The following is an 11,466-nucleotide window of genomic DNA, read 5'->3' as shown; positions in this document are numbered from 1 at the left end:
GCAAGTAGGGGCTTGACCCCTTTAAAATAAAAAAAAAATGCCTTTGGCCATTAAAAATTTATGAAATTTTTTATTTAGTCCTTAAAATTATAAAGATACATGTCAATAAAATAGTGAAATTGCATTTTAGCTCATTCTTGACATTCTAGAAAAAAATTTTGAATTCGACCCTCTACAACATAGGCAAATTTGAAGGGACAAGTAGGAGCTCGGCCCTCCAAAAATAAAAAAAATTCAATTCAACCCTTTTATGAATAAAAAAATTATAAATTAATATAGTAAAATTACTCTTTCACTCCTCTAAAAAAATTCTATTTAGTCCATTCAAAAATAATGAAATTATAAATTAATACATAATAAATTTATATTTTGATCTATCGAAATTTTATAATTAAATTCTAATCCTCGCTAAAAGAATTTCTAGATTCACCCTTGCTCTAAAAAGTTATATGTATACACAAAACTATACTATACAAAAATAAAGAAAAAAAATGGGCTTTCAAAATTTCACTTGTTTGAAGGGTCAATGGAAAAATTGTTCCAATTTGTCCAAAGGCATAGATTTGGTCAAGTTTCCTTTCTTCCTCCTAGTCAAAATCAAATGCATGCTCTCTATCTTCATATTTTCCTTCTTTCAATTCAACTATAGAAGTAAAAACCTTGTAACCCAAGTTCTAGATCTCCCTTAGACTCATTCAATTAAACTCTCCTATATATACGCACACATACATTATGCACAATTAAAACCGAACATTCTTAAGATAAAATCACAAAAAAAGGGGTTAAACGAGAAAATTATAATTAGGGTTTTTTTTCCGTATATTTTCCTCTTGTACTTGATTGAAAACCATGCATAGGCAACGTTATTCATCAGCTGTCATCAAGAATTTTCTTGCTCGCCAAACAACGACGAAAAATTTATTGGCAACTAACGATGCGGTGACGAAAAACAAAGCTTATTGCGATGTATTCATCAACCATAGAGGCATTGACACCAAAAGAACTCTAGCGACATTACTCTACGACCACCTTTCACGACAGAAGTTGAAACCCTTTTTGGACAACAAGAATATGAAACCGGGGGATAAACTTTTCGACCACATTGATAATGCGATAAGGAACTGTCAAGTTGGCATCGCTGTTTTCTCGCCGAATTATTGCAAGTCTTACTTTTGCCTACATGAATTGGCTCTCTTCGCGGAGTCTAAGAAGAAAGTGATCCCAATCTTTTGCGACGTTAAACCTTCGCAACTAAGTGTCACTGATAATGGGAATGTTCCGAAAAAGGATTTACTACGGTTCGAGTCGGCTCTCGAGGAGGCTAAGTGTACGGTTGGGCTCACTTTTGACTCTTTGGAAGGGTAAGATGACTCAATCTTTTGGTAGGGTTTCAAAGTGACATTTCAATATTTTTGGATTTTTTTTATTTCAACTTTGTTGAACTAAGGGTTTAATTCATTTGGTTTATAAAATTATTATTTTAATATTTACAAGTTTAACACTATATTAGACGTGTTTATAAGTCGAGTGGCTCAATCAACCTATAGGATATTGATCCAAGGCAAGCGATTTTTCAACTAGGGTCGACCAGCCCTGAATATTATGTTTAAAATATAAATAGCAGCTAGTAACCTGAATTTATAATCTAATATTTGGAATCCTTTTTCTATCCCAAATTGTATGTAATTTTTTAATTAAATTCGAGCTTAATTCATTTGGTTCATATCGACAATATTCGAATTTTAATATTTACAATCATTTGTAATTTTTTTTAATTATCACAAACCTTTTACTAACTTTAATTTATTTTCAATGTTATGTAGGAATTGGTTGGATGTGGTGAATAGTACTTCAGAAATTGTGATGAAAAGCTTGATTGAGATGAAAAGTATTAATTTTCATTAATTTTTCATTCATTTTTTATTTTTTTTTTGAAATGTTCATCATTCAATTCTTGTTAATAAGCCTAAGGGTTCATTCTTTTGTTAAAATTTTTTTATTGGTTCACTTTATAACTGAAAAGATTAAGAATCGTGATGCTACACTTATATAAAAAGAAGTAAACAAAAAAATTATTTGGTTAATTTTGTACAATCATCTACTTAATATTAATAAAACTCGAGTTAATTAATGATATTTTTATATTTTTATTTTATTAATTTAAGATCGGAGAAATAAAATTTAGTGACTGGAATGAATTAAAAAAGAATTTGGTGTTAAAAATTAAAAGAATGGGTGAAGTACATTATTAATCATTTTCATTTTATGTTGATTTTTGGCTAGTTGTTTTATATGATTGATAATTTAAAATTTAAAATTAACATTTTTAATAAGATAATGAATTAGAAATTGTTTAGAGATGAAATCTAAAATTAAAATCTCAATAGTCATATTTTTCATTATTTAGTAATTGAGGAGTTTAACTTAATAATTAACTACGATTAATTAAACATAAGGATAATTATTTTATGAGGGTAGAATACAAAATCTTCACAAAGGATATATTACTTAAAAGTATAGATATTGTTGGGGATCAACTTCTATAAACAACAAAATAGAAAGTGTAGAGAAGATTGAACACAAATTTTACTTGGAAAGCTCTTCTGAAGAGGATAAAAATCACGGACAAATGAGGCTTTGACTTTTCACTAAATTAGTAAACAAATGAAAGTACAATATGGAGAAAATAAATTTAAATGTACTAAATGCACATTACTCAAAACCCCGAATAAAAAGCCCTAACGCTCGTAGAGTTCTCTCAAAAGGGTACAAAATTCTCTCCATAGTTACCACGAAAACTCTTACTAAAACTCATCTGTGACTACATCTCGTTGCCCCCCCAAAAAAGCTATGTAGTACTACATTTTTAATTGCCTCATTAAAATAAGGATATAATGACCCTTTTAAGTAGGTTAAGATTAAAGTTCTAATCATATTAAAATATTCTTGGAGTAATCAGAGTTCGACTGTGAGAAGAAGTCATACTTGATTGCCAAAACTTGACTATATTACTTGGGGAATACATCGCGTCATCATAACGTCCAATGCAAACTCTTCATGATGTTGTCCTCTCCGTCAATTGGAGAACTCAATGCGTCGTGACGTGGCCCCTCATCACAATGTCGATGTCCTTCACGTCGTGACGTCTTGTTATCTTTGTTAAGTTCCTGTAAACTATTTAATAAATGCGAGACATACTCCAAAGATATAATAAATCACAAATACATGTCCAAATAATTAAAAAGTAAAATCAAATAAATATAAAGCATAAATAGAGGATGAATCGAAATTTAATTAGACAAAATCCACTCATGAAATCTACGTATAATAAAATATACAACAATTAATTTTCATTTTGTTAGAGACAAAATGCAAAATAAAGATATTCAAGTTCATCATTCATTCATTTGCACATTGCTAGTAAAGTTACTGATATTATCACAAAGTTAGATTCACATATTGTTCTCTTTTAAATCAGGTTTTGTTCATAATTACATTTAAAATGTCGAATAAATTCAAAAAATAAATAAATTAATCATAATTATCGAGTTAGGGTTGTTTAGAGTATTTTTATTTTTTTCAGCATTAATTTTATTATAAGTTTTTATTATATATATTCTTTTTTGATACAATGCCTACAACTATTCATAATCCCTCCCCAGCCTTTAAATAAGAGGATAATGTGCTTCAGCACACTTGAACCCACGTCCTCCTGCACTAATAACAATATCGATATCAATCAAACTAAGACTTAATCGATTTGCTTAGAGACATCCACCAAATCTGTCCTTATAACCCAAAGACATAATTTAGTTAATCACGTTAATGTTGTGTTAAAGTTGCTTTACTTTTTTTCTTTTTAATAATCTCATTCTAATCATATCTATTATTTTTGACACAATGCCTAGAACTACTTATAGTCCCTCCCCAACCCATAGATAGGAGGATAATACGCTTCAACGCACTTGAATCAATGTATTCTTTCATTAGCAACAAAGTCCATACCAATCAAATTAAGACTCAATCGGTTTTTTTTTTTGAAATTTTAAATTCACAAATACTATACATAAAATATATTGATTTTTTTGAATAATCTCATTATAGGTTCTGATCATATCCATTTTTTTTACACAATGCCTAGAACTACCTATATCCCCTTCCCAAGCTTAACCCATAAATAGGAGAACAAAGCGCTTCAGTGCACTCAAACTCACATACTCTTGCATTAGCAACAATACTCATACCAATCGAATTAAGACTGAATCGGCAGAGTGATGTTAATTAAGTTTGAAATAACAAAAAAAAAAGTTATCAATTTTTTATAAAATAATAATAATTACATAATTTTTTATTAAGTTTAAATTGAACTCGATTTAAATGTTATTAGATTCGTATTTGCCCATCAGCAAAATAGTATTTAAAATATTCGAATAATTATTAATCAATTATTATAGTTGATATGAACTAATATTTTAAAGGTCCATCGCTACCTTTATAACAATTATTCGTCTCTAACGTTTAAACTTAAATTCTTCTATTAACGCACCCATCACTTGTTAATTTATAAATGACTTAATATTAAAATTTCCTTTAACATGGTATACTCTTAACCATTAATATGCCGTTAAAAGAGACATAAATTAAAGGGTGAATGTACTTAAGAGGTCCTTATATTAAATAAGTCTCTCTATTATTAAAAGGGTCAATTTTGTTCTTTTACTATTAAAAAAATTAAATAATGTCAAATTGGAATAGAGTTAATATTTACTATTTAGCAATTAAAAAAATATTTTTAACACAATTTTTATACAATAAATATTAAATATATTACAATTTAGGTGAATAGCACAAGGATTAAATTGATCCATTTAATAATAACGGGACTAATTTGAAACATACTCTATAATATAAGGATCTTTCAAGTACTTTAACCTTGAACGCGCCAAACGGTCCCTACAATTTGACTCTGTTTAAAAGACCGTTAACTTTCTCCGTCAACACTGTCGCTCACCGGCTCCCACGCCTTCAAACCATTCCCTTCCAAAATCAATTTTTTATTATTATTTAAAACCATTTTCTTTCACTTCAAAATTTTAATTTTTTTCCCCCAATTTTTTCTTTTTTCATATTAAAATTCAAATATTACCTTAATATAATAGCTTCAGTTGCAGCACTTTCATGGAGCTTTTCTTTTATAATTAAGTTAACAAAGCACAGGAAAATTCAAAGCTTTTTCTTTCTTTCTTTTTTTTTTTTTTTGACTTTTCTAATTCTCTTAATGAACAGCCTGGAAAATTCTCTTATTTCAAAGTTAAATTTTCTTTTTTTGAATCCAGAGAGACTTAAATTCAAAACCCATTTCTAGGAATAGCTGATTGTTTCCCATTTTGGCTTCATTTATAAGGTAGGCCCATTGATGACCTTTGAAGTAAAGTTCATGTAATTTTTGCATTGTGTTTACAATGGTTTGATTTGTTTCTGGGTTACTTAAGATCTGAGGTTAATTCTTTTGCAAATTTGAGGGATTTTTTTTATTGTTAATAATGGAGATTAAAGTATGGAACTTGATGTATTTGGTTTCAGCTACTGTTTTGTTGTTGCAAAAAACAAGCCTTTATCTACTCTCATTGATAACTATTTCATTGCTTGTGGTTCTTCAAAAAATGGAACTTTTCATGGTAGAATTTGTGTCCCTGATTCAGCCCATTCTTTCGCTTCATTAAAGAGTGGAACTTCTTTTGTTGTTAGTTCTAGTTCTAGTCTTGTTCCGTCTCCGATATATCGATCGGCTTGAGTTTTCCCCGGCATTGGGTCTGGCTTTACTTTTATCCTATTCCGGAATTGGGACAGGACTTACCATCGGCTCCGATAATGGTCGATCGTTGTGGTACGAATGGAAGTTCTCCGCACTAGGCCGGCTTTAAATCCGGTTCTGCGTCGAGAACAAGTTAACATCGCGGAATAGGCAATGCATTGCAGAAGAAAGGCATGTTGGATCAAATTATGGACTCGAATCTGATCGGGAAAGTGAGTCCGGCTTCTCTTAAGAATTACGGAGAGACGGCTGAGAAGTGCCTTGCCGAGTACGGCATTGATAGGCCATCGATGGGAGATGTTTTATGGAACCTTGAATATGCTCTTTAACCGGGGAAACCTCATCAGCACTAATGGAACCTGATGACAACAGCACAAACATGATTGACAGTGGAATTTCCGGCACTGACGATGATGCCGGAGACACGGCTACTAGTGCCATATTTTCACTACAATGTGTAGATGGTTCCTACAATTGAGTTAATACTTGAATAAAAATGTGTGTTTTAAACTAGTAAATTGGGCGAGTTGGATTGATTTTGATTGGGATTAATTTAGATTGTTGATTTTAAAATTTAAATTTTTTTGTATAATTTTGACTAGGGATTATTTCTAGTTTAGATTATTTTGGGGTCGAGTTAATTTTAAATTCAAGTCATTTTGAATCATTCTTATTATACAAGTTTTTTGAGTTCGATCATATCCAGTTCTCATCCTTTTAAGTTTAGATCATTTCTTATTTAGGTCATATTTGAATTTATGCGAGTGAGATTGGATTGTTAATTTAGATCCGTGACTTCTATGTTGTTGTAACAATAATTATGTCAATGAGTTAATACTAAGTAAACAAAATTGTGTCAAAATTTATATACATTTACACTTCTTTGAAGTAGTCAATTAGGCGAGTTAGGTTAACTTTGGTTCGGATCAATCTAGGTAAGTAAAATCAAGTTTTAAAATTTTTGGATTGTTTTGGGTAGTCATTTTAGGTTGAGTTAATTCCAAATTATGTCATTTCAAGTCGTTCTTGTTTAACAAATAATTTATCAACTTGTACTTGTTTATCCCCTTGCTAAAAGTTCTAATTTTATTTTTAATATTAAATTTTTAATTTTCAAAACATTAAAATTAAAAAATAAATTATTAAAAAAATTATCCCTTAATAATATAGTCGATTTGTTACTATAATATTAAAATTAATTAATTTAATCTCCTTCTAAATTTCAAAATTTTATTTTACGTTTCAAGATTATCTTTAACGAAATCAACTCAAATAACTCATATTTAATACTTTCAGTGAAACTAACTTATTTTGATTATATAATCCCGAATCTTTCATGTTAAAATTAATTGCTTATTCTTCGTTTGGTTAAGGATGTAATAAAAATATTTTGAGTTTTGTTTGGCATGAAAAATAAAATTAATTACTAATCAAAAGAAATTTGAGTTTTATAAACAATTACTAAAAATGAGTTATTTGAGTCAGATATTAATTTGGAAACATAAAATAAATTTTTAAATTTTAGATGGAGATTAAATTAATTATTTAATTAAATTAATTTTAACCTTATAATAACAAATAGGCTTACGAAAAAAAATCAACAATTCATTTAACACATTTTGATTTTTGAAATTTAAAACTTTAATATTGAAAAAAAGAAATTTAAAACTTTCGGCAAAGAGGTAAACAAGTACAATTTGACAATTTTAATGCATTATTTTAGTTTTTACCACTTTTCATTTTAATAAATATGTTTTTTACCCCTATCAATACTTTAAAAAATAATATTTTTCAGGAGACCACAATGGAAGCGACTTAGAAGTTGGGTGACTAAAATGAAAACATCCTAAAAGTTGGTGATGAAATTGCAAGTAATTCATTTTGGGTGACCAAAATGAAAGTGCTCTAAAAGTTGGGTAACTAACTAGGTAGTTTACCTATAATTAAATAAATAATTTTAAAAAGGGTAAACTACAAAAACAGTCACTTTTGCTTGTCTCAGATTACATTTTAATCACTTATGTTTGAAATGTTACATTTTAGTCACTTAGGCTATTGTTTTGTTACAAAGTGGCCACCCTACCGTTAAGCTCTGTTACATCTCTAATGGCGGTCCTACATTGTAGTCCAAATAGGTTTTAAATGCCAACTTGGATGTCTTACATGTCAGTCCAATTTAAATTTATTTAATTAAAAACCTATTTTCATCTCAGCAACTGGACATCCAAGTTGGCATTTAAAACTCATTTGGATTGTCATGTAGGACTATCGCAAAGGTGGTAACGGAATTTAACAGTAGAGTGACCATTTTATAATAAAACGATAACGTAAGTGACTAAAACGTAATATTACAAACATAATTAACTAAAATGTAATGAGGTAAACAAAAGTGACTATTTTTATAGTTTATCTTTAAAAAAATTATAAAATCAATTCAACTAATTCATAGTGATTTTTTATCCGATTTTTAATTTATTGCCAATTCCAAATAATTTACTTAAAAGATAAATTTAATCACTTTATTCAAAGAGATATATCGATCGATTTCTAATCTAACGGATTCCATTATATAACACTACTTTTTATAATAAAATCGAATTAAATTCAATGAAATAATAATTAAAAGAAAACCCTCAAAAATAGAAAAAAGTTGGCATCTTCGTCGCCATATTTCTCTCTCAGCCACTCTTTCAAAATAAAAAAGAAATAAAAAAATCTCTGTTAAATTTTTTTTTTTCATAGTCGTCTATCTGTTTTATTATTTATGGTAGATTTTTACTAAAAAATGGCATAGATCACATATTGACAAATATATACACAAACGTACTGATCTATACTCTCTCCTTTTTTTTTGTTGTGAAATGTAAAGGGCCGCCGGTAAAACCATCCCTGAGAGGAGAGGAAAGAACAAAAACCAAACACACACACACGAACGAAATTTATAAGAGACGATCATCAACATTAACGTCAATACATGGGGCGTCGTCTCTTCAGCTGTTTAGGCAAGGTTTCATCTTCATCGGGGGTTCAAGGCAAAAACAACGGAACAGTAGTCGATTCATCGGCGGCGACTTGTCCCGACGGACCTGTCTTGGTGGAATTGTTTTCTTCTCAGGGATGTGCGACGTCATCCGAGGCAGAGCTTTTGTTGTCGAGGTTGGTGAGGGGTGATTACCAGCTGGATGCACCGGTGTTGGTGTTGTCTTATCATGTTGATAATATGGGAGGGAAAGATCCGTACGCTTCGAGTAAGTGGACGGTGAGACAAAAAGCTTACGTCCAGGCATTGAAGATCGATGATATGTTTATCCCTCGGGTTGTGGTTCAAGGTAGAGCTCATTGTCCGGCTAATGAAGAAGATGCTTTGTTATCTACCATTGCTAGTGCTCCAAGGTTTCCTGCTCCAAAATTCAAGGTTTTTTATTTGGCCTTTTTTTTAGGGGTTAATTTCTTCATATACCTATAGACTATGTTCTAGATTTTAAATTGGTCCCGAATTTCAAATCATTATGGTTGAGTCTAAAAATATCAATATTGTACTAATCAGGCCCAGCCCTAGGGTTGTTTGAGAGCCCAGCCTCCCAAGGTTGAAAAAAATCAGGCTAAAATAAATTAATTAAATGTTTAGGGTTTTTAATTTTTCACCATAAACGTTTCATCTCCTAGGGTCCCAAAATATTATCAGTTTTTATTGTATTACATTTTATAATTTTTTAAAAGGGGCTTAATTTATTGTTTCGCTTAGGGCCCCAAAAATGTCAAGAACGGGTCTAATACTAATCAGGTATTTTCCATCAGTTTAAGTGTTAAATGCCGGTGTGGGTGAAGGGAAGGGGCAAAGAGGGTTGTGGCCCCACTAAAATAGGAAAATTTTGTTTTAGACCCATACAATCTATAAATTTATAAGTTAATACAGGTAAAATTATAGTTTGTCCCTAAAAATAATAAAATTTTGATGTATTCATTCTAAAAACTTTAAAAATATTTAAGCTAATACAATGGTGAAATTGTATTTTAGCTTTCATAAAAATGTATAACAGAATTCCCCCCACCTCGAAATTTTTTTGGCTTTGCCTCGGTAAAACATATATAAAAAAATGTGAATTGAATTGTAAATATGTGTTTGTTTATTGCATTAACAATTTAGATCTAATGCTTTAAAAAATTTAACACATTAGACTTAAGTTGTCTACGCAATAGGTGCTTTTGATCCACATGTTTTGAATCTGTTCTACGATCAGTAGGGAAGCTAGAAACTTGTTTTAGAGGGGTAAAAATGAACAACTTCTAGGGCATTAAAATAAAATTTTATCATTATATGAAGTTGTAATTTTATAAATTTTGAAGGGACTAAATGGATACATTTACCAATTTGTCGGGAGTTAAGGCAATGTTGTCTACCCCTTATCTGTGATAGATGTGAGCTAACATTTAATGTCCAAACTAATAGCATAGTTGATGGAAAAAACTTGACTCATACGATATTGATTACTCATGTATTAATATATTTTGAAGTTTGAGATTAATTTAGCATAGGAAATGTGTTTTGAGGATGTACGATGAAATTAACTCTTTAGTGTTTTTTCTTTTTCTCAATGTGAAAATTGCATTATTATGTTTTTTCCGACAATTTTTTAATCTTTTTGGACTGAAATTTCCGTCGGAAAATATGCTCTCTTTTTTTTCGTTGTATTTGGAAAATCGGTAGTGAAGAAAGTAAGTGACAATTTGTGCATACAAAATGTAACAGGCTAATTTCCAAAGGCCAACATCAGAGACCTTGGAAGTAACCCTAACCGGAGTGTTACGGTAACAATGTTGACAACGTAATGGTGGCTTTATATGAGAGCGGGTTGGTGAATGAGTGCCTTAACGGAGAGAACAAGGGAAAGACCCTTTACAATGATTTCGTCGTTCGGAAACTCGAAAAGCTCCATAACATGGAAGACATCTCTGCGATGAAGACACTCTCCGTCACCGTCAGATTCACTCTCTGGGATGGTTTCAACAGCAACAAATGTTCCATTGTTGTCTTCGTTCAAAACATTTCTCAGCAAATCTTTGGTTCCCAAAACTTCCAATTGCCTGATGATTTATGAAAAAAAATGTGTTGAAATTTTTTTTAATGGTGAAAAAGTGTGTGTATTTTTTTTGGATATGAATTTGTTCAAAAGGCAAATTATGTTCTCGTATCAAATCTTGTTGGAATGAATATTCACGAAGAACATTCGATGTACGGAAAAAAAAAGAAAGATCATAGGTGGAAGATAACAAAAAGGATTGTAGATATTAGGATTTTCTCAACAAAGCTACTTGTAACTATTTATTCCACTCATTTTATTTCTTGAATTTATTGTTTATTATTAATATATTTTGCTAGAGAGAAAATTATATAAAATGATTACTCCTTATATGTCATTCAAATCATAGTAGGTAATTTTTCTCCTAAAAAATAAATTATTTATTAAATATTACACATAATAATTAAACGATAAGGTTTTTTTTTTGTATTCTCCATGTTGGTTGTATGGTACATATTTGAGATACATGGTTGTCCTTCTCATTAATATTGTCTCTAAGATTCAAGTTTTCTTTGACAGAATAATGTGTCTTTCTACTACGCTCAACACTTGTTGGTTAAATGATTATAA

General features: G+C 30.1%; 1 protein-coding gene and 1 pseudogene across 1 annotated transcript; both read left to right on the top strand.

Annotated features, from left to right (window-relative positions):
* The first annotated feature begins 849 nt into the window (after positions 1 to 849).
* Positions 850 to 5,924, top strand: LOC107919250 (TIR-only protein). The gene is made up of 3 exons (XM_016848748.1): positions 850 to 1,361; positions 1,824 to 1,888; positions 5,749 to 5,924. The coding sequence occupies exons 1-3, from the start codon at positions 850 to 852 to the stop codon at positions 5,922 to 5,924; spliced, it is 753 nt and encodes a 250-aa protein (XP_016704237.1).
* Positions 5,925 to 8,601: 2,677 nt separating this feature from the next.
* LOC107919591 (uncharacterized) lies at positions 8,602 to 11,233 on the top strand (annotated as a pseudogene).
* The last annotated feature ends 233 nt before the right edge of the window (positions 11,234 to 11,466 follow it).

The sequence above is a fragment of the Gossypium hirsutum genome, chromosome D08 (assembly GCF_007990345.1).
Source record: "Gossypium hirsutum isolate 1008001.06 chromosome D08, Gossypium_hirsutum_v2.1, whole genome shotgun sequence".
Classification (NCBI taxonomy): Eukaryota; Viridiplantae; Streptophyta; class Magnoliopsida; order Malvales; family Malvaceae; genus Gossypium; species Gossypium hirsutum.
This window is presented reverse-complemented; position numbering and strand designations above follow the sequence as displayed.